This window comes from Phyllosticta citribraziliensis, assembly GCF_038025025.1.
Source record: "Phyllosticta citribraziliensis strain CPC 17464 chromosome Unknown J3D65scaffold_2, whole genome shotgun sequence".
Lineage (NCBI taxonomy): Eukaryota > Fungi > Ascomycota > Dothideomycetes > Botryosphaeriales > Phyllostictaceae > Phyllosticta > Phyllosticta citribraziliensis.
Genome location: NW_027117339.1, coordinates 1844476 through 1871270, shown reverse-complemented (window position 1 = coordinate 1871270; position 26795 = coordinate 1844476). Strand labels below are relative to the sequence as shown.

Here is a 26795-nt window from a genome sequence, read left to right as displayed (position 1 = left end):
CGAGTACATTGTCGATTCCATCTTCGCGTAAAAGGTGCGGGTCGAGGTTGTTCGAGGGCGCGGGACGCGACGACGGATAGCGCGGGGGAAACCGAGTTGGCAAAGGCGCCTTGGCGATGAGACAATGGCTTTGGCAACATCTAGGTCAGCGTTGCGGTCATGTCGCAGTCTCGCAGAAAAGCGAGTGATGAAGGTGTCTGAGCGGAACGGAAGAGCCAACGGCGGAATTTTTGGCGCGTAACCTCCGCCGCCGTCTCCGCTACCCGCAGAGCAACAACTTCACGGCTTCACCAACCGCTTTGCATCGTTGACGCCCACGTTCACGAAAACTCCTTCTAGCTCTCAAATGCCCACTGGCGCATCTCCACGCCCTTGCATACAGCATACACTGGCCCACCACAATCGCATACGGAGCTCGCCATCAGTCTACTTTTCCCACTACCACTCTCCGCAGCGCCAACATCAATCCAACATCAAACAATTACACCGTTGGGGCAATGTCATCTCAAGCCTCCCTCAGCGCGGCGGCCGAGGAGCGCAAGGCTCGCCTTGCGAAGCTCAAATCGCTGAAGCGAAAACAACCTGACGAAGATCAAGACATGGAAGACGGCGCGCCCTCTGATTATCAGCAAACATTCGATGCCACCTCGACCTACACTTCAGGCCGCAACTATGACGCAACTACCAAGGCCCCCAAGCTAGGATTCGAGCTAAATCCCGCCGAGGGCCAGAAGACGTTGGAGAAGCAAGCGCAGGAGCTCGAAGAGCGGACACGGAAGGAAGCAGAGGAGGAGGGCGACGACAAGCCGCTGGACCTTTTCAAGCTGCAACCCAAGAAACCGAACTGGGATCTCAAGCGCGATCTGGAAAAGAAGCTGGAAGTACTCAATGTAAGGACTGAGAATGCGATTGCAAGACTGGTGCGGGAGCGCATTGAGAAGAGTCAAGGGGAGGCAAAGTCAAGGGCTACAGAGCGCGACGGCACGAGCTCTGGCGATGGTCAAGAAGTGGGCATGGAAGGAGTCAACTTGGTCGAGGCTATGCATGTGCGCGAGAGAGAAGAAGAGGCTGAGCGAGAGAGGGAGAAGGACGACGACGAGCTGGCGTAAACACATTCACGCTTGCTTCAGGACAACCGGGGCGTTTCGGCATATTGGTACAAGTGATTTGACGAAAAGCATGGGTTCGGCGCATTCCAAGGGATGTGGGTTTTGGATTCAGGGTACTGCGAGCAGGTGGGAAATGAGGAAGGAGGGCGTGTCCTTGAATTTACAATTTGGAGGGCTGTGTCTACAACAGTATAGCCCGGTGGTCTGAGGGTTGAGTGATTGATTTATGCTAATGCACAGAAACACTGTTGCAAGAGGTTTTTACAGGAACCAGACAATGTTCCAAATCATGGTACGCCGGCACTCTGCGAGAGATGATCGTCTGCATGTGGATACAAGCGCAAATAAGTGGGATGAAAGGCGTCCGTCTTGCGGAGTAGGTTTCTATACTAGGGTTCTTGGGTATCATGGAGGGGTGAAGCGGCACGTCTACCCAAAAGGCCTTTCCACAGGGCCGGAATACAATGTTCACCGTGATGCGCGCCTCAAAAAACAAAGCCCGTCTTTCCAACGCCTTTGCTATCCATAAATGACGGCCACAGGCCACCAAATGCCTACCCGAATCCACAGAATGCATCATCGCGCCGTCTAGAATAAGACGAGTCTTTCAGATCGGATTGAGAGATTAGCAGCCTCAGTGACCCACATTCATGGTTTGAGTCAAGGCCAGGCGCTTGCTGTAAGGGCTGAGACTTCGCTCACGGGTACTTGCTGGAGGAGAGCCACGAGGGGCCGGAGAAAATTGAGATGGCCTCTCTGCAACACCGTCCATGTTTCTGTCGAAGTCCCGGTTAGGATATCGGGGAGGGCTGCGCATCCTAGGTGCCCTCCCCGCAGGACTCCTATCTGGGCTTCGCCTCGAAGTTCTCTTTCTTCTGCTGTAGGGCGACGGGGATCTGTCCATTTCATGGTCGACGCTTTGTTCCCTAGTCGCGCTTGCCGAACGATCGCGATTGTTTGACAAGAATGACCTGCTTCTGCGCCGGCCACGCTGGGCTGGGCTGTACGAACTGCGTCTTCTCCTGGTATTGCGCTCTTTCGGTCTGTCGGAAGCATTTCGGTCTGGCGACGAGCTCACTGAACGTCGGCGACGCTTCCGCGCGTCAGACGGCGGGGAGTGGGCCCGGTGGCCGGAAGGATTTGTGCCGCGTTGATGTGGAAATGGAGAGCGGGTGGGGGAGCGGTTTGTAGACACGGTCGAGACAGAAGAGAACGATGACTCTGAGCGCGAACGCGTCCGCGGAGGAGGCGCACCGTGGTCGTCATCGCGCGCGTGCTTGCGGCCGCGTTCTTCGGACTGTTTGGCGAGGACTTCATCGGCGACACCCTTTCTGCTGGTGTGTTAGATCGAGCAGATGAAAACATGCGGCGGACTTGCCTGCGAAGGAGGTCGTTGGGTACGTCGCTTGTCAGCTGAGGCATCAGCTTTGGGTTGAAGAGCTGCTGGGTCCGGGAAGGGCGGGCGAGGTATGGCCTCTCTTGGGTGGTGACTTTGCACTCATAGCTGTAATGGCGTTCTGAAGGGTCAGCAGTGGCAGATAGAGAGAGAGGGAACAGCATATCTTTCTTCAGGCATTTCTGGCAGGTTGTCGAGGGCGCAGCCTTTGAACGGCCGGCGTGTGATGAGGGACCACGATACATGCAAGCTGTAGCGTCTGCGGGAGTGGATGAAGCGAAGGCGACAGAAATTGGACGGCAGAGACTGAGGAGAGTTGGTTTGTCGAGTGAGTCAGGTGGGACGAAGTAGAGAGAGGCCGGGTGCGAGGTGTTGAGGATTAGCGTGCGAAGGAAGGCGCAGATGATGGTTTCCGGTTCCCACTGCAACCTGAGGCATCTCTGGGCACCCAGCACCAGCACCAGCACCACCTGCCTCAGTCCCGTCGGCGTCGGAGCAAGAGTTTCACCGATGGTCAACCGCGCGACCTCAGGTGCGCTTGTTCTGCTTCCTCTTCTGTGGCCGCCCAGACGTCGTCTCGTTTGCACCCTCTGTCACGGCCTGCCAATTGCTTCATCCTCACCGTCTCTCAGTCGACCTCCTCCGGCTGTCGGTCTTGTCCTGCTCTGGCCCATCTGCGCTTTGCTCGTCCTTCCGGTCCGATCGCCAGCCAGTCCCCCGCGCCCGGCTCCCTGACTCCCTTCAAGCCTTGCGCTCTAAAAGGACCCACCCGACGAGCAGCGTGCGCCCACCCAACCGCCCTGTTGCACCCGCGATGAAATCACCGTCGACCTTTTGAGCCCTCACCTTCGACACACCACCATGTCCAGCCCTACGGTTCTGGCCTTCACGACTTTCCTTGAGCAATCCGGTTCCTGAAATCAAAACTTGGCTTCCGACATTTTCACTTTACTTCGCAAGCTCTACCGGCTTTGAGCGCGCGCCCACCCCACCGAACACTTCGTACTACATCGACGGCCGCCTTCTATTCTACTGTCATTCTACCGTCCACTGCCATTGGCTCCGCCTTGCCAGAGAATGTCCTCCCAGGCCCCCGCTGTCAGCGAAACCCAGGGTCTGAGGCCATCGTTTGCAAAGGTTCGCCTCCATCTCTCCCATTTGCGTTTTGCAACATCCTGCGCAGCCCCCGTGTACCCCACACTGTCAATTTTGGCCATCCCAAACGATTCTTTCAACACGCCCACTGGCAGGGATGATGATGCTAATGCTTCTTAGGTCGCTGCTTCAGCCTATCATCCCCAGAATACAAAAGAGACAACCACCAATCCCAAAAGCGCAAACTCTCCTCAGGTTCCCGTCATCCTCCAAAAGCCTCTGACTTCGCCGGAAAATGCAGGCGCACCCTTGACCGACGGTCCCATGGAAAACGGAGAGAGCAATGGGGATTGCCATCGTGCACCCTCCCCGGACGGCCACGAGCCGTCAACCGAAGCTCATATCCGAAATGGCACAATCCATGGTCCTACGGTTGGGCAAGTATTGCGGCCAGCGGCGGGCACCGCCAGACCCGTAGTCTCTGACGACAACGCTACACAAGTCTCCTCGTCAAACAGTTCGGTCAAGCCTCCAAGCCTCGATGGTAAGAGCGTCGCGTCTGGAACGACCTTCGCTCTAGATGAAAAAGAGAGCATTCGTCCCGACGACAGCGCAAGCATACGGGCGGTCGAGGAAGATAGAGAGGATGTTTTTTCTCCTCCAGACTCGGTAGCTCCAGGCTCTCGAGTCGGCTCGGACACTGGGGCCGGTCGTGCTTTCCGGGACCAATTGAACGAAATCTCAGCCACGTCGCACCGTGGAATTCTTCCGGCACGCATGGCGCAGACTTCAAACAGTAACGAGGTCAACAGACCCAGTCCCCTGTCGCTCGGCTCCATTCAAGAGAATGATGGCGTTTCTCAGCCGCAGCCAATGCCAGACGAGAAGCTGTTGGAAGCGCTCCAATCCCCCAGAGATAGATTGTTTGTCCTCAAGCTAGAACAAGACGTGCTTGATTTCTTGCGAAACACAGAGTACGTCTCCGGGCAAATGACGCTGACAGTGCCTTTTTGCTGACTGAATCACAGAGAGAAAGAACTCGATGTTCCTAATTGCAATGCATTCTACAGAATGCTTGCACATCGATTTGCTGACTATTATCTCCTTGGTCATGTCGTTGACCCAGTTACAAGCGCGGTCAAAATTACCAAGACTTCATACAGTCGAATGTGGGTTGAGAAGCTACCTTTTTCGTGACCACCCGTTGACATCGACCCAGGCCTCCGCCCCTATCGGGTCTTCCAAGTGCACTGTCCTCAGGCCCCGAGACGCCTCCAATCATGGTACCAGCTCGCAAAATCATGCGTCGAGAGGATGGAAAGCCTCCCTCGGGGACCAACACCACTGCCAACTCTGACGGGCCTTCGAAGACCACTTCCGAAGTGGGAGGAGATAGTGGCAGCGATGCAGGCCAAGGACCTCGAAAGCTGACTAGGGAAGAACGCGAGGCCAAGTACAAAGAAGCCCGCCAACGCATTTTTGGCAGTGCCGAGGATGGAGACCTTGGTGATTTGGCCAAGGACAACGAGGGCAAGGACATGTCCCGCTCCAGCTCTGCTGCAGGACGAAAGAACAAGAAGAAGCCGCGCAACAACGATGATGACGGCTTTGAGGCCAGATCTCAGTTCAGCCCGTACTTTCCTCCCCAATACGGCGGCCCTGGTTACTCAAACGGCGCTCAGCCCATGTACTACGGGCCCGTGAATAGCATGGCGCCTCAGACGAACGTGAACCCACCGGTCTCCTCTCCCTTTCAGGGCCAAACAGGTTTTCCAGTCATGGTGCAACAAGAAGCTCAGCACCAATATTCCTGGCAGCTTCCACAGTTTGCTTCACCGCCCACAGGGTCGATCAACCCAGCGCCGTTTGGGGCACCCATGCCCGTCAACTACGACATTTCCTCCGACTTCCAGCAGCGGATGTCTTTCCAGCAGAACAACAACACCAAAGTGACTCCCAGGATGTCAAGTGTTCCGCTAGCGGGCCATCCAGATGGATACAGGCCTCAGTCTCAGGGAGTCAACCAGCCGTGGCCGCAAGTAAATGTCCAGATGCCGTACCAGTTTCCACAAGGCTTTAACGACCGACCCATGTCTGCTGGCCAAAGCTATGCGTACGGGCAGCTCCCAAATCCTTCTTTTGGGAATAACCGCAACCAGCATCCTCTTCCGGGCAGCTTCAACAGGCAACAATTCAATCCCCAAAGCCAAGCTTTTGTTCCCAGCTTTGTGCCCGGCATGCGCGGAGCGCCTGGCTACAATATGCCTGCACAGTCTCCTCAGATGGCCTCTGTTGCTCCCAACATGGTTGGCTACCCCGGCTACATGGGCATGCATCAGCAAGGGAGACCTGGCCAGCCAGCGCCGCAACCGCAGTTCAACAGCATCCGCCAGCCACCGAATCCTGCCTTCATGAAGACAGGCATTCCGAATCAGGGGATTTCTCATCCGTTGCCTCAACCTGTGTCTGCGGCGCCTTTGCCCGGTGCCAAGCCTGCCTCGATGGGCGGCCAAAGCAGTATTGCGAAGTGGGGGACGCCCTCGCATCTTCCTCCCAAGCCTCCTCCGCCGGCGTCACTTCCACCGCAGCAAAAGTTCATGGGTGGTCCACAGAACAATCGGACAACGCCACCGATGGTGCCATCTCAGCACAATGCTCCTGGGACATATGCAATCCCTAGCATCATGAGCAATGGCGGCAGTGGCGTCAGCAGCGCGCGTTCTGCAAAATAGATGGCCGCACATCAAGCATCAGAGTGAAATGGGTCGGAGGGTCTTTGATTTGCGTATAATCATTCGGGAGGGCGTCTAGATAGCGGTCTACCATAGTCTGTTGGCAGGAGTCGAATCAGCATTTGGGGCGTCCCGGAAACTCCTTGCGTCAGGTCTGGATGAGAGGTGCACTTTGGCAATGGTCAAAAGTTGAAGGGTGATTGTCCCGCTTTCAGGGCAAATGGTGCGGCGGTGGTGGTGGATGTTTTCTCTAGACTTAATCAACGACTGGGTGTTTGGGTTTTTACATCTGGTGACGTCTGAAATTGCTTAAATTCGCTGGAAGAAGGAGGATCTCCACCGGTGTGGAGGTGCCCCCCAGCTAGCATCTGACCAATTGGTGATGGTAATCAATCTGCAGCAGGCTAGAGCCATGCTAGCGCGTGTGCAAGTCAACTTCCAACGTAGCTGCGGTGCTGGCTCCGTTGTTTGCCATCGTGCTACGGAGACCGCGGCGGCCACAAGTGCAGAGATCGCATTGCCGACTTCCAGCCGCTGGAAATCCCCAAAACTACCAGCATTACCACTTCCACCTCTCCACACGACCGCAGCAATGCCACCACGGCTCTCTTTGCGGTGGGCCCAATCGCCCATTGGATCCATAGCAAGACAAGCATCAAGAACGGCGGCCGTTGTCCCCCAATGCGCTCCCAGCAATGCCTTCGCCATGACCTCTCGCGGCATGAAATCCGTCACCAAACACCCGCATCCCACCAATCGCTTCAACCATGGACCCCACCTACCTGTACTCGGCGCCTCATCGACTGCTGCACTTGAGCGCAAGGCTTTTACGACCCCGTTGCGGTCCGGTGCCATCGCCATCAAAAGAGGCATGACCGCAATGGTCGATCCAGCGACGGGTCTCCGCGTCCCATGCACCGTCTTGCAGATCGACCGATGCCAGGTCGTGTCCCACAAGAGGCGCAATATTCATGGATACTGGGCTGTCGCCGTGGGCAGCGGATACAGACATCCAAGCAACATTACGAGGCCAATGCTGGGTCACTACGCCGTGTGCGAGGTCAGTCCCAAGGAGCACATCAAGGAATTCCGCGTCAAGGATGAGCAGGGTCTGCTGGCGGTCGGACAGGTCATTGGTGCGGACTGGTTTCTGGAGGGCCAGTTTGTGGATGCGAGGGCAAACACAAAGGGCAAGGGTTTTGCGGGTGTAAGTCCACCTTCTCGCGGAATTCGTTGGGGTCAGAATTTGACATGATGGCATTATAGGGTATGAAAAAGCATGGATGGGGTGGTCAGCCTGCTTCGCACGGTCAGTCGCTCATGCACAGAGGAATGGGTTCGTCTGGTGGTGGTCAGGGCTCCGGTTCCAGAGTGCTCCCTGGCAGGCCCATGGCAGGACGCATGGGTAATGAACGTCACACTGTGCAGAACCTCAAGGTGCTGCAGGTGGACAAGGAGATGGGAATTGTGGTCGTGAATGGTGAGTGCGCCTACTAGACGTGTCTTTAGAACATCTGCTAACCACGGACCACAGGCGCCGTTCCTGGTCCCAAGGGCTGCTTGGTAATGGTACAGGACGCCATCAAGAAGGCGTGGCCTGACGTTCCGGCCGTTCCTGTAGCGGTAGCAAAGCATGTCAAGGCTTAGTCGTTTGGGAAAACCCGAAGCTTCTCCAAGGCGCAAGTCAAACCGAGCCAAAGACTGGGGTGAAAGCTTCAGCAAGCATCATGAGAGTAACGGAGAAGAGTGAATCTGGATATCCAAGTTTGAACAAGAGGTAGGGCGCAAGTGGTCGCCAGAGAGCAACGTTATACCTACTCGTCTCGACCGAAATCACCTACTCAGCATCATGTGCACACAACAGCTGTATTGATTGACCTTTGCTATAGCCCGTCTCCGAGGTTGTCACGATGACCTCGAGGATACGTTACCCATAGCTGAGATGCGTGGGCCCCGTGGATCTGTTGCACCTTCGGATGCAATGTTTCTTTATTTGGTAACTCTATTAGAAATTTTTCACATTTGCTGATTCGCCGCATTTCGAGTCGTCTTCATTTTCGCCTCGGCTTGACTTGTTTGCTTCAGAATTGTTTGGTGCGCAAGAGGACAGACACCTCAGATTCAAGTCCGTTCTTTCCGGATTTAACGATACACGTACTTGCCGCCAATCGTTCGAGATCTTGCCCAACATGTACCAAAGCACGATGAAACGGCAGAACTTCCCCCCTGGCTTTCTTCTTTTGATAGATGCATCCTCAATTGGTTTCAAAGGCCCTTCCGATTTCGTGGATACTGAAAAGAATTCCATTGCCGTGCCCGAGACGCTATATATCCTTCATTACTTTCTCGAACCCCAACACTGTGTCGACACTGGCACTCTTTTGAGCCACAGCATCATTATCCTATCGCTATGCATTACTTACCCGTCATTCTACTCAACCTGCTGGCCGCCATGGCGACCGCGACACCTCTCGACATTGCTATGTCCAGAGAAGCTGGCGCCCTTTCGCCACGCCAGGACAACCCGTTCATCTTCCGCGTACGTGGCTATCCGAACTTCATTTAGGGCATAAACAGTTTCCCTGACACGAATAAACAGGTATACATATGCACCGATCCCCACTGGGGCGGCACATGCACCAAAATCGAACGTCTCAAGGGCTACTGCATCAATAACGGGCGAAGGTGCATCCACAATTCCCACCCATCTCATCCTCTTTACCGGTCTCTTACTAAAGATATTGAGTTCTAACGCGTCTCTTTCGCTGCAGCGGAGCCGAACTGTCCTCTTTCGGCCCAGATCAGGGATTCCAGTGCGACTTGTTTCGGTAGGCCAGCTTTGCATCTCTACAACTTTCAGCTTTGCCGGGGCTTCTTTTGCGGCTAACCGCCGTGTCTAGAACCATTGATTGCTCGGGGAAATTCCTCCACTTGGAATGGCCTGGGACAGATGATTTGAAGGGTTGGACCGATGATGTTGGTTCTTTCAGGTGTAACTGAGACGCTGCCATTGACTTCAATCGGTATGAGTGGACGACTCCGTTGGAGCTTGGATGTATGGTTGATTGACTTCATCGTGTCAGGGAGAGGGTAAGCTTCGATAGCTATACTGGCTTCTCAGTGTCGAATTTCGAATGTGTGCCAAGGGACTGGTGCGGATATCGATTCGAGCGGAGCATTGAGACTGCTGTATTCTTTGCTACTGGAGTGTTTGACGGTAGGACTTGGAGTGGTGCAAACGCATCTCGCTTAATTGGTCGTGTGCTTCTTATCACTTGAATTCTCCATGCATTCCTCCTGAACGCTTGATTCCCTCCCTTTCTGAGCTCCCGAAAGAAATTCAGATTTCCTCCACCCTCCTTCCCTTTTGGTCGTTGTCTATATGCACCAAGCTTTCCTTCCTGAGGAAAACCCGGATTTATGCATGCGCGACTGGAGCTAGGTAGCAAGAGCCATGGCGGGGTCGCAAGCATGACGCAATGGCAGCTGGATTCCCAGCCAGACCCCCCAGCATACTACAACAACATTCGGCCTCAAACAACATAAGTCAATCGCAGCGTCAAGCAAAAGCAAAAATGGCAGACAACGAAGGCCAAGCCAAAGGCGACATAGACGATGCACTCCTCGACATCTTCATCACCGGATCCCACATCCTGCACCACCACGGGATCGTCGACGGCTACGGGCACCTCAGCGTGCGCAACCCTCACAACCCGTCGACCTTCTTCATGGCGCGCCACATAGCGCCCGCGCTCATCAGCAGCGAGGCCGATCTGGTTCAGTACAACGTCGAGGACGCGTCGCCCGTCTACCCAAACGTCAAGCCCGGCTACGCCGAGCGCTGCATACATAGCGAGCTTCTGAAAAAGTACCCGGATGTCAATGCCGTCGTCCATAGTCATTGTCCAGAGGTCTTGCCGTATTGCGTGAGCAATGTGCCGCTCAGGCCGACTACGCACATGGCTGGGTTTCTCGGTATGCCCGGCGCTCAACTACACCATTATTGGTTCACCTGCTAATCCTCTTCCTTTTCTCCAGGCCCGCAGGTCCCTGTCTGGGACATAGCCGCATACTTCTCCTCATCCTCGTCAGAGCCACAAGACCTGCTAGTTCGCACACCGCGCCTGGGCGCGGCGCTCGCCAATGCCTTCCGCGTGTCTCACACAGCGCTGGCGACACTGTCGACGTCGCTGAGGACCAGAATCACCGGCCGCGACCCGCCGCCTGGACCGCGCGTCCCGGAACACTCGACGGTGCTGATGCGCGGCCACGGCTTCACCACGGCGGCCGCCAGCATCGAGACTGCCGTATTCCAGGCCGTGTACACCAAGGAGGCGGCGCAGGCATTGACGGGGGCCTTGACAATTGCTGCGGCCTGGGGAGGCGGCGTGGTGGAGGGAGGCAAGGTTGACGAAGGTAGTGGGAAGCTGAGTGGGGCGACTGTCAAGAGTGCGGCTGTGGATGGCGTGCGGTATCTGAGTGACAGGGAGGCGAGGGATGCCGCGGAGTCGGTTGCGAAGGGCTCGGTGGGTAGGCCGTGGGAGCTGTGGAGGAGGGAGGTTGACGTGTGCCCGTTGTATAGGAATGAAGTTAGGGATAAGGTGCGCGGTGGGATGGACGAGTTGACGGGAGGATAAGGCAGACGCGGTGTGTCGTTGCCAGGATCTGCTGCACCTTGATGGACCATCGGATGCTCCCTGGAATGCTTGTGGGAGAAGCGGGAAAGCTTGTCCGACCGAATTGTTAGGTATCCTGTACGATTGCATTGATGCTTTGCTTTTTCTGCATTGTGTATGGATTGTGACAAGTGATTTAATTGCATCTTTGCAGAGGGCTTCGTTGCTCCTCAATGCTCCATCCGAAGAGATCGGTCCGAGATCCCTGGCATGCGGGCCGGTCCATTTCGCTCTCTGCAATCGCCATTCCAGGGAGTCCTGGGCCTGCTGTCCCCTGCAGCATTGGAGGAGACTGTCAAGCTTCCCTTTTGCATGTAGGCATTCACAGTGCGAGAGCAAGATATTTCTGTGCAAATCGAATGTTCTTTAACTTGTTCTCAACATTTTCTGAATCGAATTTCAGCCTTTTTTGGTCGTTCCATCATATGTATAGGAAAGAGACAGTATGTACGTATTTGGACGCGTTTTTCTCCATTAAGCCTTGTATCCAGCATCAGACAAGCTCTCGTTGAGAGCTGCCAGAGCGCGATCAATGTCGTCCCGCTTGGGATCCATGACACTGACACCCATGTGGCCAAATCGGATGTACTTGGTAGCAATCTCCTTGTGCAGGCCACCGGCGAAGATGACACCCTTCTTGAGCAGCGAGGGCAACACTTGGGTTGCAGCAACTCCCTCGGGGAGATAGATGGCGGTCATGCCATTTGCCTGGTTCTCGGGCTTCTCAGCGAGCTGCTTCAATCCAAGAGACTTGACGGTCTGCTTGACCCTCTGGGAAACTTCATTCTGGCGTGCGAAGCGTTGATCCAGAGGCGAAGCCAGGATGTGGGTCAGCGATGTGTGAAGAGCGCGAACAAGCTGCGGAGAGGGAGTGGCGAAGTAAGAGGGCTTCTTGGCTTCGTAGTTTTGCATGACTGTGCCTGTTAGCAACTGGTTGGATGCGCTAAGGGGGCAGTGCCATACTTGGTAGCCAGTTCTTCCACGAGCCGAAGTAGGAAGTTGGCTTTGTCTTTCTGTCCTTAAAGGTCTCAATGGCTCTACCAGATGCCATGAGAATGCTCAGACCAGCGGGGCAGCCAATTCCCTTCTGACTGGCAGTAAGAACAACGTCGATTCCCCAGTCGTCGAAGCGGATTTCCTCGGACCCAACGCTGCACACGCCATCCACAACGACCAGGGTCTCCGGGCTGACGCGGTGCACCAGTTCCGACACAGCCTTGATGTCGCTGAGAACCCCGGTAGACGTGTCGACATGTGTGATTGTAATCAACTTGTACTTCTTTTCCTTCAGCGCCTTCTCAATTTGGTCGGGCTGCGGCCTGTCACCAATTGGCGCCTTCAGCTGAGTGGCCTTGACGCCATATGTGTCGAAGCAATCGGCAAATGAGTCGGCAAAGTATCCAGTGTGTAGGACCAACACCTCGTCGCCCGGCTCAGCCAAGTTGGCTGCCACCTGATCCCATCCAAGCGTCCCTGACCCAGAGATGACAAACGGTTGCGATGCGGGGTTGGAGGTTTGGAAGAGCTTCCTGAGCATGGAGAGGGCCTCTCCAAAGACAGAGACAAATGGTGCGCCGACATGCGACTCACTGGAGCACAACCGTCAGCATATTGGGCCGAGTGAGACGCGGATCAGCTTGTACGTACCTGTAGTGACTCATGGCCTGGAGGACGGCATCTTCAAACTCTATTGGCCCGGGAATGAGCAGGGCAGCGTGCGGCTCCTGGGAAGACATGGCAGGCGAGTCTGGAGAGGAGTCTGGCGATGGAGTCAATGTCGAGTTCGTAGGTGAAGGAGGTGTTTGGAGGAGCGATGGACTTGCCGTTCAAGTGTCTCGACACGAGACTAAGGCGGGAGCTGGCGCTGGAGGCCATGATTGGCGGCGGAGTGGTGGGAGGGGTTAAGGAACGCGGGGCGGGACCGAACTTCCGGATTGGGATAGTCAGCAGAGATGATGAGCTCTCCAAAGTGGGATGTTTTGCGATTCTTGGCCGTCGGCGCAATTGATCGTGTGTTTTGACAGCGGTGGTTGAATTCGGGACTCGAATGAGATGACAATGACCTGAAGGTAATTGAACAATTCAACACCCCGGCAGGTGGCTTAAGTCCGATGTCCAATCCAAGGGACCGTGTGCCGGCGCATACATGGCGACATTGACGCAGTCATATTGCTCTTCTGGCCCTTCAAAGAGTCAATAGTGGCCGAGTGCAACCGCCCGGACTGCTCCATTGTCGTCCGCAAGCTCCCGGAAAGGACCAACATCCATCGACTCGCGATTCCCGTCGTCCCGCCCGCTCCGCTGCTTGGCGTCCCGCTAGAGGAATCCCGCCTCCTCTTCCGCTCTCCGGAGGCGCGTGCTTCCAACATCACTCAACTCCGCACCGACACTACCATTTGCGGGCCTAACGCGGCCAACTGTCGTGGATGACCGAACACCATGACTTCAAGACTGGTGCTATGTCTTGGTGACCTCTTCATCCCAGACAGAGCTTCGGTAAGCCCTTGATCCCACCCTGCCCCCAATCCAGACACAGCTCGGCGACTAAACCACGTCATAGGACATTCCCACAAAGGTAGACCAGCTCCTCCTATCCGGTCCCTCAACGCGTCTCCTCGCGCCACGCGCAGCCCCTCTGACTCCGAACAGTTCAAGAAACTCCTTGCCCCGGGCAAGATCGGCCAGATACTATGTCTAGGCAACCTCACCGACAAGGATACCTATGACTTCCTGCGCAGCATAGCTCCCGACCTACAGATCGTCAAGGGCGACTTCGATGTCGAAGCGCCTAACCTTGCCCTCTCCAAAGTCGTTACCCATGGCTCGTTGAGAATAGGCTTCACACATGGACACACCATCATCCCTCCTGGCGATGCAGACAGCCTGTTGATCGCGGCGCGCCAGATGGATGTCGACGTTCTTCTGTGGGGCGGAACACACAGATTCGAGGCCTACGAGATGGAGGGCAAGTTCTTTGTCAACCCGGGGAGCGCTACGGGCGCAATGACAACGGGCTGGTGGCCAGAGGAAGACGAACCTACGCCAAGTTTCGTACTCATGGATGTACGTGGCTTGACCAACCACTCCAGTGCGCCTGCTGACACTTTCCTCAGATTCAAGGCGACGTACTAGTACTTTACGTCTACCAACTGCGAAAGGACGCAAACGGGAACGAGAACGTGGGTGTGGAGAAGGTTTCCTTTCGGAAAAATGGAGGTGGAATTGCTTAAAACTCATGGCGAGGCTAGAGGGAAATAATGCGGAGCATGAATGATACCACGTCTTAACAGGAATCTGATATTTGCAACCCGAGAGGTGCGCTTGCTTCCTACATTGCCCGAAGTAGAGTTTGGTCTTTCTGTTGTCTTGTGCTACCCCGCAGTCATCAAGTTATCGGGAGCGTTCGAGAAGACCGGGCTAGCGATTGGAGCCTGATGTGACTTCATGGGTGGGATTTGTGGCTATGAAGACTGCCTCTTGGCTAATTCAGTATCTTGCGCCCCACCTGTCAACCTATTATCTTGCATGTTTATCCACATCCATGGTGATTTGGATCGTTGGAAAGACAAGCGGGCTTGATTCATCAATTGAGAAATTCAGCAGGCCCAGATCCTTGGTATTTCAATGATGAAATTCGGAACTTTAGATGCTTCGTCCATTCCACCCTGGGTATCCATTATTCCATCCCCTCATGCTCTACCAGCCTTTACTTTCTCAAGAGCCGCATCGTCGTCGGACTTTGTGCCTGATGATTGCTTCTCCACGCCATCCTTGGGAGTCTTTGACAGTCTGTCGCCTATCAACGCCTCTTTCAGCAACGACGAATTCGTGCTTAGCTGCTCGGCTTGGCCATGTCGTCGAGCGCTTTCATTCTTCCAATTTATCTGCCCACCATCGGCTTCGCGATGCTTCTGGGCGTTCAACTTTGCGGCCCGGATTGATGTTCTCGCATAGATGAAAAGGAGACCGGCCATGGTGAAGGCTGCAAGCGGAGCGGTAAATGTCTGCACGGGCAAGTCAGTCGCGTCTCTCAGAATCTCGCTTCAAGGTCGACCCGGGTTGCACGTACCCTAGCATTGTAGACGAACGACCGGGGCGGCCGGGTCGGACGAGATGTTTCATTCATGTTGTCTGGTCCGCGAGGCACGGATTGACGGCCTCCCATGGTTGCTGCTTCTGGGGTCGGAGATGTTTGGGAGGAACTTTTGCAGTGGTGGTCGCGTTTCCCCGCAGGATGAAGCTACAACTTCGCGCCAGGAACATGGCGTGACAAGAAGATGCTCGACGTCACTAGGCGGCGGAGGCGAATGTTCAGCCGAACTGCAGGTACCGCCTCATTAGACGAAGCCGCACTCGAACAACTGCTAGAGGGACAAAAAACCACCGTTGGAGGCTGCACGATTCAAAGTGTGTTCTCCACGCTTCAATGGCTAGCTCGGCGACCTCGGACAATGGCTAGCCGCTTAGTCATGAGGTGGAATCGCCATCGCGAGCTCGCAAGATTCCCTGTGCCATGGCCATTGGTCAGCCGAACTTGTTCTCGACGATATATCCAGCGCCCGTCCTGTCCCGCGCCGCCCTTTGGAGCATTGAACACACGGTCAGCTAGTCGACTTGTGGTGCTTACTCCCGCGCACCCGCAACGTCAAAGGTCTAGGCTCTGTCGTCATTGACTGTTTGCTCCAAGGAAGGGTCCTACGGTACTCGGATTACATATATCAGCAGCCCCGCTGCACCACCACTCCTTTTCCCCATCGCAAACAGCCAAGCTGTCTCCTCAATTTCCCTTCAGAGTTCTTCTAGCTAGGCCGTCCAGGCTGGCTACATCAAGACTCTCCGCCTTTTCGCGACATTTTTCCACCACCTACCCCGCCATGGCGCCCACTCCCAAAGAATGCGATTACCTCGTCATTGGAGGCGGTAGCGGTGGACTTGCCTCTGGCAGACGAGCTAGCGCCATGTATGGCGCCAAGACGATTGCCATCGAGAGCAAGAGACTCGGAGGAACTTGCGTCAACGTCGGGTGAGTCGAGGTAACCTTTTCGCGTGTGGCTTCGCTGACAATCTTCAGCTGTGTGCCCAAGAAAGTAACGTGGAACGCTGCCGCCATCGCCGAGACATTCAAAGACAGCAAGGCCTACGGCTTCAACTACGACAACCTCTCGTTCGACTGGAATACGTTCAAGACGAAGCGCGATGCCTACGTAAAGCGCCTGAACGGCATCTACGAGAGGAACCTCGGAAACGACAAGGTGGAGTACATTCACGGCTTCGCAAGCTTTGTCGACAAGAACACTGTCGAGGTCAAGTTGGACGATGGCGGCAAGGAGCAAGTCAAGGCAAAACACGTCTTGATCGCCGTCGGTGGACACCCCACGTTGCCCAACATCCCTGGCAAGGAGCTGTGCATTGACAGCGATGGCTTCTTCGACATTGACCAACAGCCCAAGAAGGTGGCTGTCGTTGGCGCAGGTTACATTGGCGTTGAAATGTCGGGCATGCTCCACGCGCTGGGCACTGAGACGCACTTCTTCATCCGTGGTGACAAGGTCCTCAGGAGCTTCGACCCAATCATTCAAGACACAGTCACCAAGGAATATGAGCGTGTCGGTGTGAACCTGCACAAGCAAGGCCAGATCACCAAGGTGGAAGACTTAGGCAATGGCAAGAAGCGTGTCACCTACACCGAGGCGGGCAAGGAGAACCTCGTCCTGGAGGACGTCGACGTCGTTTTGTTCGCCGTTGGACGTTCACCAGAAATCGAGAAACTGGGTCTCGAGAACCTCGGTGGCGTCAAGCTCGACGAAAGAAAACACATTGTCGTTGACGACTTCCAAAACACCAGCATTGACAACGTCTACGCGCTGGGTGACGTCTGCAACAAGGGATTCGAGCTCACTCCTGTCGCCATTGCCGCGGGTCGTCGTCTCAGTGATCGCATCTTCGGCGGACAGAAGGATTCGAGACTCGAGTACGAGAACATCCCCTCGGTCGTTTTTGCGCATCCAGAGGTAGGCTCTGTAGGCTTGACCGAGCCGGAAGCGCGTGAAAAGTATGGTGACAGCGTCAAGGTCTACAAGACGAGCTTCACTGCCATGTACTACGCCATGATGGAACCTGAGCACAAGGGCCCGACTGCGATGAAGGTGGTGTGCGAGGGCCCCAACGAGCGCGTGGTTGGCTTGCACCTGGTGGGCCAGGGAGTAGGCGAGATGTTGCAGGGCTTTGGTGTCGCAGTCCGGATGGGCGCGACCAAGGCCGATTTTGATCGCTGCGTCGCCATACATCCGACTAGCGCAGAGGAGTTGGTCACCCTGAAATAGAGATATAGCGGCAAGAGAGAAAAGATTTTTTGCATTAGATACGTCGATCGAATAATGACAATCCCTTGCTCGAAGCCCCTGGAGGGGTAGGTCAGTGACAGGACTCTAGTCTTGAAAATTGTGAATTCAAAATATCCGACGGCCTCATAGCCAGGCAGGATGGGAAAGGCAGGCCACTGGTCCGAAGCGGCGGAGCACAAAGCTGCCATGTGCCAAGGTTGTGTGGATTGAATGCACGAGTCGATTGCTTTGTATTCAACTCGTTCGGCCCACAATCCCGTCCTGCGATCGCTACCAAGAAGATTAGCGTTCCTGGATGTCTCGGAATAATGGAAGAGCTAGGAAATGGTGCAAGACGCCGAGGTGCTGGTAAAGAACTTGACTTCATTACCAGCCACCACCATAGAATTTGACACCAATGGCGAGCGTAGGAGGCGGTTTTCTTACAAGGAAGCATCGGATCCTGACAAGGAAATCGCAAGAGGGGCACACGAATGGTCAAAAAGCAGGAGGCATTCCGCAAGTTACGAGCTATATTGCTATCCGGTCGAGGGCGCCGCCTGGCGTCGCAAGCTTCGTGTCGCTGCAATGACCAGCTACACAAGGGACCATCAGCGAGTTCTTCGCAGAGAGAAAACTATGGCGATGTTGAAAAGAGGGCGGCGCAGCAGGGTGGGTGGGTGGTTTGAAGGCAACGGTCCGCACCTCCACCAGATCCAGAATTGACCGTTGCATCGATCACAACGCGCCGGATAAAACGGGATCAACACTGCTCTACGCCTCAGCTCAAGAATTCTGGATCATATCGATCGACTTCGCCCCTCTAACAATTGTGGCTGGACAGGTAAGCCCAAAGGCCTGCACCACAAAGTCATCCCTTGCCGCCCACATTCCCTCGAATTCTTACCACTCCTGTCCCGCATTCCTCCACATCACCACCACTTGATGTTGAAAATGCTAGGTAAGGGTCAGGCGCCAAAACGCGCCAGACGCGCAGTGACGCGTAGATTGGTCCCTGGTAGAAAGTCATGTTAGACATCGTCCCGCCACTAATGGTCGACTCTGCGATTTTTGCGTCAGATGGTGGCAGGTCTAGGAAGGCGCCGTCGAATGTCTCTTGTCATTGCGACATTTTTCTCGTCTTTTCTATTTCCTCCTCAAGGGTCCTCTCCATTCGACTGGACAGAAGGACGACGATCAGACAACGATGTTGCCGTTCGCGTTCATTCTGTCCTTAGCGCTCGCCGTTGAAGGAATACCAACCATATCGTTTCCTCTCAATTCGCAAGTTCCACCTGTTGCACGAGTATCGCAGCCGTTTGAGTTTCGCTTCTCCCCGGGGACTTTTGCGCAAGTTTCTGGGACTGTCAATTACAGCATCTCCGGTAACCCGCCATGGCTCGCGTTGGATTCGCCAAATCGAAGACTATACGGTACTCCCACGGCAACCGATGTTGGAACTACACACTTTGCAATCACGGCGCAGGACTCGACTGGATCCACTGCAATGGAGTCGACGTTGATGGTGTCGGACCATCCCGCTCCAGAAGTCAAAGGGAACATCACGACCTCCCTGCTCAATGCGGGCAAGCTCTCTGGCCCAGACGCTGTGGTCCTGTATCCATCGACAAATTTTACAATCCATTTTGACGATGGTTTATTCTCGTCCGCGACATCCGATTTGACTCAGTACACAACTATCTTGAGCAATCGATCTCCGCTCCCGTCGTGGGTCAAGTTCGATTCTGGATCTTTGGCCTTTTCCGGGACAAGCCCTGCAGCCGACACATTGCCGCAGACCTTGGAAATACTTCTCATTGCCTCGGACTACCCTGGATTTGCAGGCGCAGAAGTCGGCTTCTCTATCTTTGTGAGCAACCACGAATTTGTCTTCGCAGTGGTGGAGCAAACGATCAGCCTCAGCCCGGGAGATTCAGTCAGGATCACCAATCTCCGGGGTAGCTTGAGTCTGGATGGCAACCCTGTCAACGATTCAAACTTGCGGAGAACAACGGCTCAAGTCCCCGAATGGCTCTTCTTTGACCCAAGGTCTATGGAAATCAACGGGGCAGCCCCGCAGAACATCAGCTACACAGAAATCACGGTCCTTGCGGTCGACACGTACGGGGATGTCGCAAACACGACCCTACAATTGATTTCGGCCTCCATGCTCCTCAGAGGCGACATAGGGGTTCTCAACGCTGTGGTAGGCGAGCCGGTCAAATTCGACATGAGCACTGTCATCGTCGGAGGATCGGATCTAGACATTCAAGTCGACCTCGGTGCAGCTGCTCAGTGGCTACAGTTTGACCAGACCGAACGCGCCATCATTGGCGAGATACCGGCAGGTACGAAGCCGCAGACAATACACGCCAGCGTCAACATCACGAAAGCAGAAGGGTCGGTCAGCGATTCACAAGGCTTTAGCATTGTGATAGAGAGCGCGAATGCAACCGCTACACGTACGAACAACTCCCCCCGTTCCACCTCAGCAGATGCTGAAGCAACTACAGCCTCAGACCACTCCTCCTCCGCAACTCGTTCCAGTTCGGACCCTGAAAGCAGCTCCGTTATCATAGCCGTGTCTGTCTGCTGTGTCCTCTTCGCACTTATCGCCCTCGTTCTTGGGATTCTGTTTTTCCGACGCCGGAAAAGGGCGAGCAGCAGAGGACGATCGCGGTCGAGTTCCCCAAAGATCAGCAAGCCAGACATCTCGAGACCGATATACGAGGAGCACGCGTGGGAGAACGACGAAGACGCGTTCACCAATCCCGGGGACCGGGACGTTGAAAAGGGCGAGTCAACCCACAGAGCCCGCACGCCAGAACCACCTCCACAGATCGCCCTGCCTTCGCCGCTAAAGAAGTCCCGTCACCACAAATACAAGCCTTCCCAGACTAGTACGATTGGCGAAACAGACAGAGTCATGATTGAAAGTGCCATTCGCTCCGGGGAATGGAGTCTTCCCGACGTACGCCGCTCGCGACACATCAAATCTCGTCCGGCAGGCGATTCACCAATTCGCGGTCGTCGGCCAGTGCGCTCATTCCCTGTTCATCGTGATAGCAATGATGCTCGGTATCCCATCGGCCTGCCCCATCGCAAACGCATGACTGGGATCGGCCACGGCCGAGCATCTTGGGGATCTCCATCTCGGCGGCTGTCGGGGCAGCGCTTGTCAACATACAGTCAACAATCTCGCGGCAGTCGTAGCTCTTATAGCACATTGTCGACGGGAATGCTGTCTCCCGCACCATCGAGTTTCCCAAATCCTCCGCCTACCTCGCCAACTAGCGACGCAAATCGTTATTCGAATGCAGACGAGCGGAAAAGCGTCCGTCTAGTCCCTGGGTCTCCACCTCCAGATGGCCTCTCCTTCCTCGCAGCCGCTGCTGCAGCCGACGACCGTTCACTGCACGAGAAGCGTCAATCTTGGATCCGGCAGCGTGCTTCCGCGAACTCGCCATTTTTCAGTTCATCCTGCGGCTCCAGTGAAAAGCGCCCGTCCATAATCGGCACCATGAATGGAGAGGGGAAGGAGAGTATGTCTTTGGAAGGTTCTTCCGACTCGGGCGCCCAGTCGAGGCCGGTCACAACTGGAGCCATGCCTTCAGAAGGGTCGAATTTCCCGGGTAGTCTGCGCCGCAAGCGGACGGGCAGACGAGCCACAGCGCGAGCGTACTCTGAAACCTCGTCTTCTGGGGTACGCCGCTGGCGTAGCACTGCCCTGCCTCCAGGAGAACATGGACCCTTGGCCGGAAGAGCACCAAGCGAAAGCCCGCGAAGTAGCATGGTTTTATCTGGACTCAGCGAGAGCTTGTACACGGATACCGAGGAAAGCGTTGGCAGCGCCGCGAGCAACAACCCGCAGTCTGCAACTGTGCTGGGCGGGTTGGACGTTGCAGACAAGACCGTTCACGTTAATTCTCCAAAGTCAGAAGTAGGACACGCCAAACGGGACGCCAATCGTGAAAGTGTCGATTCTCATATTCAACAGCGGCCTGTCACTTTCAATCCCGTCGTCGCCTCCCCCTTCTCCACCCGCTCTCTTGAAGGCAGGAAACGGTCGAGTCCATCCCTGAGCCTCAGTCCACTCAGGAGCCACCCCCCGCTCCGTCATCATCGCAGCACCAGCAATGTCTCTCCGACGCTCGAGACGGCTCCCAGTATCCCACCTCCAACGGGCAAAGAAAACTCACCCTTTCCCATCCCGACATATCGCCCCAGAACCCCCTCGCCGACCCGCGCTGGCCGCACCAGCCGCCCCTCCAGCCCCCTGAAATCGATACTCTCGTCGCCGTTCAAGCGAATGTCAACGACATCGCCCTCCAAACGGCCCACGAGCTCATCATCGCCCATTAGGCGGCCACTTTCGTCGCGGCGCAGTGGCAACGCAGCGGCACATCGTCCCCTTTCGACTGCCAGCTCCACGTCGGCCCTGTCGCACGACGACCTCGCCATCCTGGGCGTCAACCTGCGAAGAAGCCCACGCAAGGACAAGAACAACAGCAGTAGTAGGCCGAAGCACTCGACATTGCCAGTGCGGGTCCCGCACACGACGGCCGGGGCCCAAGACCCCACTGCCGCAACGACAACGATGACATCTCCCACCAGACTCACAGCCACGGCCACGCCGACGGCCCTCACGCTCGCCGCGCTCTCCGGCGGGTCGTCGTCCGCCCCGCGGCACGACAGCTCGCCCACGCCCTCGCTGGCCGACCTGCACGCGGCGGCGGCCATCCGCCGCTCGGCGCACGCCGTGCAGGCGAGGCGAGCCAGTGCCAGTCGAGCCCGGCTCAGCGTCGCGGTGCGCGAGCAGCTGCGCGCGGGCATGGGCGGCAGCATCGTGAATCGCGGGCGGCATAGCAGCGGCAGCAGTGTTGCGAGTGCGCTGAGCAGCCATAAGAAAGATGGAGGGGGCAGTGGGGGAGGGGCGACGGGCCTCGGGGCCATGGAGAGGAGAGCGTTGGCCGAGATTGGGAATGTGGGCAAGGGGGCGGGAACGGGTACAAGAACAGGGGGCAGCGGTGGTGTAGGCGCGAGCCAGGGGTGGAGTAGGGGTGGAGGCTTAGTCGGCAAGTTGGAGCATGCGGATGGCAGGGAGCGCAGCAGTTGGAACGGCGCCGGCGTTGGTGCTGCTTCGCCGGTGGCGGCAACGGCGGGAGTTCATGAGCAGCAGAAGGCGAGGGACGAAAGAGATGGCAGCGTGGGCGCATTCTTGTGAGGAGAGAGGAGTATGAGTGGAAGCAAGGTTGCTCTGCCTCCGTAATGTTACCAACAGAGATGAAGGAATTCTGTCTCTGTTTACTCTTTCGGTTTACTATTGTCGAGGCCGCGGGAAGAGCAAGGAGGGGAGAGGTGAAAAGCCGAGATACCTTTTCATTCTGCTATTCGTCTGTCCTCTCTTTGCGTGGTCTTGCTTTGGCATTTCAAGCACTGTGTCTCCTTTAGTCTCAGCTAGTACCTAGACTACCCACCTAGCATGCTCAGCATCCAAGCCTTAATCAAAAGCGTCATTATTTTGTAGCTACATGCTAGCTTTGGGAGAGAATCCCGTGAAACCAAATATTTCTCTCTCCTTCACTCAACCAAGCAAGCATGCGCTTCCAAGTCCCGGTAGTGTGGGGTCTGGGTGTTTCGGGATCAGGAAGGTCAAGTGAGGTGCTACAAGGCTGGCGTGGGGTAAGGCGAGACGTTGTCCACATCTGGACCTAGCTTCAAAAATCAAAATACGAGAAAAGTGAAAGGCTCAAAGACAAGGTGCCGCGTGATGGGCACACGTGAGGGGGAGGTGGGGGAGTGGCGGTCGTGGGGGAAGCCTCAGGCAAGGGGTGAGATGGGGTGTGGCCGAGCCCGCAGGGGTTCGAGCAAGGTTACCTATGCGTGGTGCGGCCGAAACATCGTTGGGATCACTGACTCGATATGATGTGGTTAGTTAAGTCTTTCGTTCAAGTCATCCATTCGTTACTAGTGAAAGAACAGTTCGCCTATGGAGTACATTGATGTTTGCAGCAACGCCGACGGCAACAAGTTTGTGGGCCTAGCAAACAACATTGATGAAAGAAAAGGAAAAAGGCGGCTCAGAATCTCCCAGACCTTCTTGTGGTCCTTTTTGTAAGAGTTCGGTGAGAAACGTAGCGACTTTGTTTCAAGCACCAGCCGCAGCTAGTCTCGCCAAGCAAGATTGACGAAGGGCAGGAAGGGACGAGAGCAATGTGGTCTTGAAAGAAAAGCCACCCCAAAATCAATGCACCGTTGCTGCGGAGAGTATTTTCGATCTCAGAACGCCGAGCTTATAGCTTTTTGGCAGCACCGTGCTCGTCGTCCTCGACACTGCCTTCAGTGTTGGTACTGTCGCCGGTGGAGACCTTGTCAAGGTCATTGTCCTCAGCGAGGGGACCGTGAATTTCTTCTTCAAAGACGGGTTCGGGCTCGACCGTCTCGAACTTTGTCTTCACATCCCTCATATTGTGTAGGGTGCTGCTGTTTGAGCGACGGCGGGGATTGGACATGTTGTAGGCAAAGTCGTCTAGCTCGTCACCCTCGCGGCCCCTGGAAGTCGTCTGCTGTCAGCTTACGATGCATAGACAAGAGGCAATCAATTGAGCAGCAGACCGTGGATGACGTGAGGTAATAGGTTCTTGGAAAGATCAGACTGGAGCATGTACCAGACTTACCAGTTGAAGTTACCCCCGCCGTTCTTCTTGACCTTTCCGGGCTCAGAGTCAACATGACCGTGTTTGGCAAAGAAGCGAGGAAGATGGTGGTGCTCGTCGTTGCCTTGGTGAGCGGCGTGGTCACGGTCATTGGCCTTGTGGGAGCGGGTCATGATGGATTGGAAAAGGAAGAGATCTTTGGATTGACAGTCAGAGCTGAAGCTTTGTCGAACGGGCGAGGTGGCATAGATAAGGGAGCTGAAGTGACGTGTGTGCTTGTCAAGCTCGCACTGCCACGGGAGCTGCGGATGGGAACAACGGACGGAGGATGAGGCAGACTCACTGGTGTGATTGAGGAGCGGGAGAGAGAATGAAGAGCGGTGGAGTTGGCGTCAGAATTAGAGTTGAAGGTGAAGACTGGGGAACAGGAAAGGGTCTTGGATGGGAATGGCGTTTTATTCGATCAGCTTCGACTCTCGTGACCCCTTTGGGAGCTTGGGCCAAGCGCGGCTGTAGGTGATGGTGGAGCCACCACGGGTGATGGTACCTGCAGGAAAGATGCGGAGTGGGAATGGGACCAGGATTGGAGGCAGGGCAAGCCAGCTTCGAGTTGCAAAGAAGTCTGCGACGCGATGGTGACAGGAACTATGGCGATGGTCCGGCGGTATTGATGTACGATACAGGCTCACGCGAGCAACCTGTAGGCGTTTGCGGAGGCGGGAGGCGGGGTATGCACGTCTAGACAGCACACGACTGCGACTCCTGGCACGCATAACGGCCCGTCTTCAAACCAACAGGTTGCTGTGAGCCGCACGAGTGCCTGAATGCGAGGTATCTGACTCGCCATAGGCCATTTGCAATTGCCAAAATGCCGTGCCTAAGGTGCCATCTGGGTGATGTTGAACGGGCGAGCTGGACCCCTTACGTCACTACTCGCCGTCCGAAGCAGCGGAGGCAGACCTGAGGAGCGTGGAATGCCTCCGTAGCTGGGATAGCAGCGTTGCTGTGGGATTGCACCAAGTTCAGCTACATAGGTACTGTAGTCGACATGGCATCGTCCAGTGCAACATTGGCTCCCCCCAGCCTGCCCTGGACAAACAATGGAACCAAAGGGCCAGCCGGTGGTGACCCATTTCCCCGCACTGCGCTTGTCTGCTTTGGGGAGGCAAGGGTCCCGCACCGGTGAATAGTTTCGCCGTTGCTGCCTGACGTCTCAGGCCACCACCTGCTGTCGTTCCACTCAGAGCACCCGACATCAGGCTTTGTAAGCACCGCAGCGACTCGCAGTTCCGTGGAGACGCCTATTACCTCAACTATTCGACGTCCTCCCGCTTCTTGCAAATCTGTCCGCTCGCAATTTTCCCCTCGACGCTCTCCTGACCCTCCGGACCCAAGCTGAAGTCTATCCACTTCCTCCCACGCCGTCAACATGGCGCCTTCGGTTTCCATCGATACTTCCTCAGATTTCGATTTCGCCTCGGTCGCGACTCACCCCACCAAGTCCGCTACCGGCACTCGCACGCTGCTCGTAGCCCCACCATCCGTTGCTGCGCATCCCGAGGCCCTGAACCGCGTTTTCGAGACCCATGATCGCAATGTAACCGACATCCAGATGCTGGATCGCCTTTCACTTGGCCTCGTCACTCTTCCGCAATCCACTTACGACGCCGTCCTCGTCCTGTCCGACGCAGATGGCTCGCGCACCCAGAGCCAGAACCTTCTCAGCCGCGACGTCATTGCGAAGCTCATCGAGACCCTGAAGCCCGGTGGTCGCCTCCGCAGCCAGGATGGTAAATTCGGCCTCGACGGAGCAGAGAAGACCGAAGCCATTCTTGCAGGCCTCGTCAGCCAAGACAATGATGGCATGCTCAAGCCCGACTACAGCGCCGAGCAAGCTGTGCCTTTGCGGCTCAAACGAAAGACGAACACTGCGCCATCCAACGGCGCCGTTCCCCTCGCTCTGAATGGAAAGAGGAAGAGCGAGTCAGTTGAGCCACCAAAGCCGGCTGGTGTCGGCTTCGTCGACTTTAGTGATGACTTTGGCACTCCTGTTGTCACTGGCGAAGACGATGATGACGACGACGACTTGATTGACGAGGATGAGCTGTTGACGGAGCAAGATAAAATGAGGCCTGTTATGCCGCGTAAGTGAGACAAGCCGGCAGCATGCATGCGTAGGCTAACGGTTACACAGCACCTGAATGCCGACCAAAGGTGGGCAAGCGGAGGCGTGCCTGCAAAGACTGTACCTGCGGACTTGCGCAACAGCTCGAGCAAGAAGACAAAGCCAAACGGGAAGCGGCCGACAAAGCCCTCAACACCATGAAACTCGAATCCGAGGATCTTGCCGAAGTCGACTTTACCGTTCAAGGTAAGGTGGGCAGCTGCGGGAACTGCGCACTTGGCGACGCGTTCCGCTGCGACGGCTGCCCGTACATTGGCCTGCCTGCTTTCAAGCCGGGCGAAGAGGTGCGGCTTCTCAATAACGATATTCAGCTGTAAATTGTGCATTGCTGCGGAGTTTGGTTTTGGAAAGGTCAAGTCAACGGGCGCGTAGCTCTTCGCAACAAACGTATATTCGGCTGGGTGTTGGGTATGGAGAGGGCACGGAATCTGAATGCTGCTTCTGGAGACGCGTTATTAGGACAGGACAGGACAGGACAGGCACACGAGACGCCGCATTTCAATGGCGTTAAATAGACTGGTCAGGGGTACGAATCAATGACACAATGATTTTTACATTCAATCCAGCGGCCCAAAATTGAGCAAATGATGGCGACGGGAGCACTTTCAAAAGCAGTTGCGGGC

General features: G+C 55.7%; 13 protein-coding genes across 13 annotated transcripts; 9 read left to right on the top strand and 4 right to left on the bottom strand.

Moving 5' to 3' along the window:
- The first annotated feature begins 257 nt into the window (after positions 1-257).
- Positions 258-1582, top strand: J3D65DRAFT_614363 (cell cycle control protein Cwf18). The gene has a single exon (XM_066799201.1). It carries the CDS (start codon positions 498-500, stop codon positions 1107-1109), a length of 612 nt encoding a protein of 203 aa, XP_066658897.1. The 5' UTR covers positions 258-497; the 3' UTR covers positions 1110-1582.
- J3D65DRAFT_614362 (zinc knuckle-domain-containing protein) lies at positions 1319-2930 on the bottom strand. The gene is made up of 3 exons (XM_066799200.1): positions 2672-2930; positions 2488-2623; positions 1319-2440 (listed from the first exon to the last, which is right to left on the bottom strand). The coding sequence occupies exons 1-3, from the start codon at positions 2748-2750 to the stop codon at positions 1744-1746; spliced, it is 912 nt and encodes a 303-aa protein (XP_066658896.1). The 5' UTR covers positions 2751-2930; the 3' UTR covers positions 1319-1743.
- Positions 2931-3463: 533 nt separating this feature from the next.
- J3D65DRAFT_222106 (uncharacterized protein) lies at positions 3464-6487 on the top strand. Its single transcript, XM_066794596.1, has 4 exons — positions 3464-3642; positions 3781-4574; positions 4629-4769; positions 4820-6487. The coding sequence occupies exons 1-4, from the start codon at positions 3583-3585 to the stop codon at positions 6330-6332; spliced, it is 2508 nt and encodes an 835-aa protein (XP_066658895.1). The 5' UTR covers positions 3464-3582; the 3' UTR covers positions 6333-6487.
- A 437-nt stretch (positions 6488-6924) lies between these two features.
- J3D65DRAFT_644306 (mitochondrial 54S ribosomal protein uL3m) lies at positions 6925-7979 on the top strand (the record flags this gene model as incomplete). Its single annotated transcript, XM_066802145.1, has 3 exons — positions 6925-7539; positions 7599-7812; positions 7867-7979. The coding sequence occupies 3 exons, from the start codon at positions 6925-6927 to the stop codon at positions 7977-7979; spliced, it is 942 nt and encodes a 313-aa protein (XP_066658894.1).
- Positions 7980-8784: 805 nt separating this feature from the next.
- J3D65DRAFT_674432 (uncharacterized protein) lies at positions 8785-9567 on the top strand (the record flags this gene model as incomplete). The annotated part of the gene is made up of 4 exons (XM_066803550.1): positions 8785-8871; positions 8932-9017; positions 9104-9160; positions 9233-9567. 4 exons carry the CDS (start codon positions 8785-8787, stop codon positions 9330-9332), a joined length of 330 nt encoding a protein of 109 aa, XP_066658893.1. The 3' UTR covers positions 9333-9567.
- A 78-nt stretch (positions 9568-9645) lies between these two features.
- J3D65DRAFT_614356 (class II aldolase and Adducin N-terminal domain-containing protein) lies at positions 9646-11098 on the top strand. Its single transcript, XM_066799199.1, has 2 exons — positions 9646-10307; positions 10371-11098. Exons 1-2 carry the CDS (start codon positions 9812-9814, stop codon positions 10967-10969), a joined length of 1095 nt encoding a protein of 364 aa, XP_066658892.1. The 5' UTR covers positions 9646-9811; the 3' UTR covers positions 10970-11098.
- A 384-nt stretch (positions 11099-11482) lies between these two features.
- Positions 11483-13216, bottom strand: J3D65DRAFT_584087 (pyridoxal phosphate-dependent transferase; the record flags this gene model as incomplete). Its single annotated transcript, XM_066797733.1, has 4 exons — positions 12832-13216; positions 12656-12767; positions 11972-12597; positions 11483-11928 (listed from the first exon to the last, which is right to left on the bottom strand). Exons 1-4 carry the CDS (start codon positions 12881-12883, stop codon positions 11483-11485), a joined length of 1236 nt encoding a protein of 411 aa, XP_066658891.1. The 5' UTR covers positions 12884-13216.
- On the top strand, positions 13005-14581 carry J3D65DRAFT_614351 (vacuolar protein sorting-associated protein-like protein 29). The gene is made up of 4 exons (XM_066799198.1): positions 13005-13504; positions 13569-13583; positions 13658-14071; positions 14122-14581. The coding sequence occupies exons 1-4, from the start codon at positions 13448-13450 to the stop codon at positions 14236-14238; spliced, it is 603 nt and encodes a 200-aa protein (XP_066658890.1). The 5' UTR covers positions 13005-13447; the 3' UTR covers positions 14239-14581.
- On the bottom strand, positions 14472-15540 carry J3D65DRAFT_222070 (uncharacterized protein). Its single transcript, XM_066794595.1, has 2 exons — positions 15078-15540; positions 14472-15012 (listed from the first exon to the last, which is right to left on the bottom strand). Exons 1-2 carry the CDS (start codon positions 15171-15173, stop codon positions 14698-14700), a joined length of 411 nt encoding a protein of 136 aa, XP_066658889.1. The 5' UTR covers positions 15174-15540; the 3' UTR covers positions 14472-14697.
- Positions 15541-15882: 342 nt separating this feature from the next.
- On the top strand, positions 15883-17331 carry J3D65DRAFT_600329 (glutathione reductase-like protein; the record flags this gene model as incomplete). Its single annotated transcript, XM_066797963.1, has 2 exons — positions 15883-16031; positions 16080-17331. 2 exons carry the CDS (start codon positions 15883-15885, stop codon positions 17329-17331), a joined length of 1401 nt encoding a protein of 466 aa, XP_066658888.1.
- Positions 17332-18595: 1264 nt separating this feature from the next.
- On the top strand, positions 18596-21004 carry J3D65DRAFT_533823 (uncharacterized protein; the record flags this gene model as incomplete). The annotated part of the gene is made up of 2 exons (XM_066796695.1): positions 18596-19793; positions 19845-21004. Coding segments are annotated over 2 exons (2358 nt in total), but the record flags the coding sequence as incomplete, so codon positions are not given.
- A 2443-nt stretch (positions 21005-23447) lies between these two features.
- On the bottom strand, positions 23448-24246 carry J3D65DRAFT_221757 (uncharacterized protein). Its single transcript, XM_066794594.1, has 2 exons — positions 24009-24246; positions 23448-23883 (listed from the first exon to the last, which is right to left on the bottom strand). Exons 1-2 carry the CDS (start codon positions 24158-24160, stop codon positions 23625-23627), a joined length of 411 nt encoding a protein of 136 aa, XP_066658886.1. The 5' UTR covers positions 24161-24246; the 3' UTR covers positions 23448-23624.
- Positions 24247-25254: 1008 nt separating this feature from the next.
- Positions 25255-26713, top strand: J3D65DRAFT_614337 (cytokine-induced anti-apoptosis inhibitor 1, Fe-S biogenesis-domain-containing protein). The gene is made up of 2 exons (XM_066799197.1): positions 25255-26131; positions 26182-26713. The coding sequence occupies exons 1-2, from the start codon at positions 25417-25419 to the stop codon at positions 26487-26489; spliced, it is 1023 nt and encodes a 340-aa protein (XP_066658885.1). The 5' UTR covers positions 25255-25416; the 3' UTR covers positions 26490-26713.
- The last annotated feature ends 82 nt before the right edge of the window (positions 26714-26795 follow it).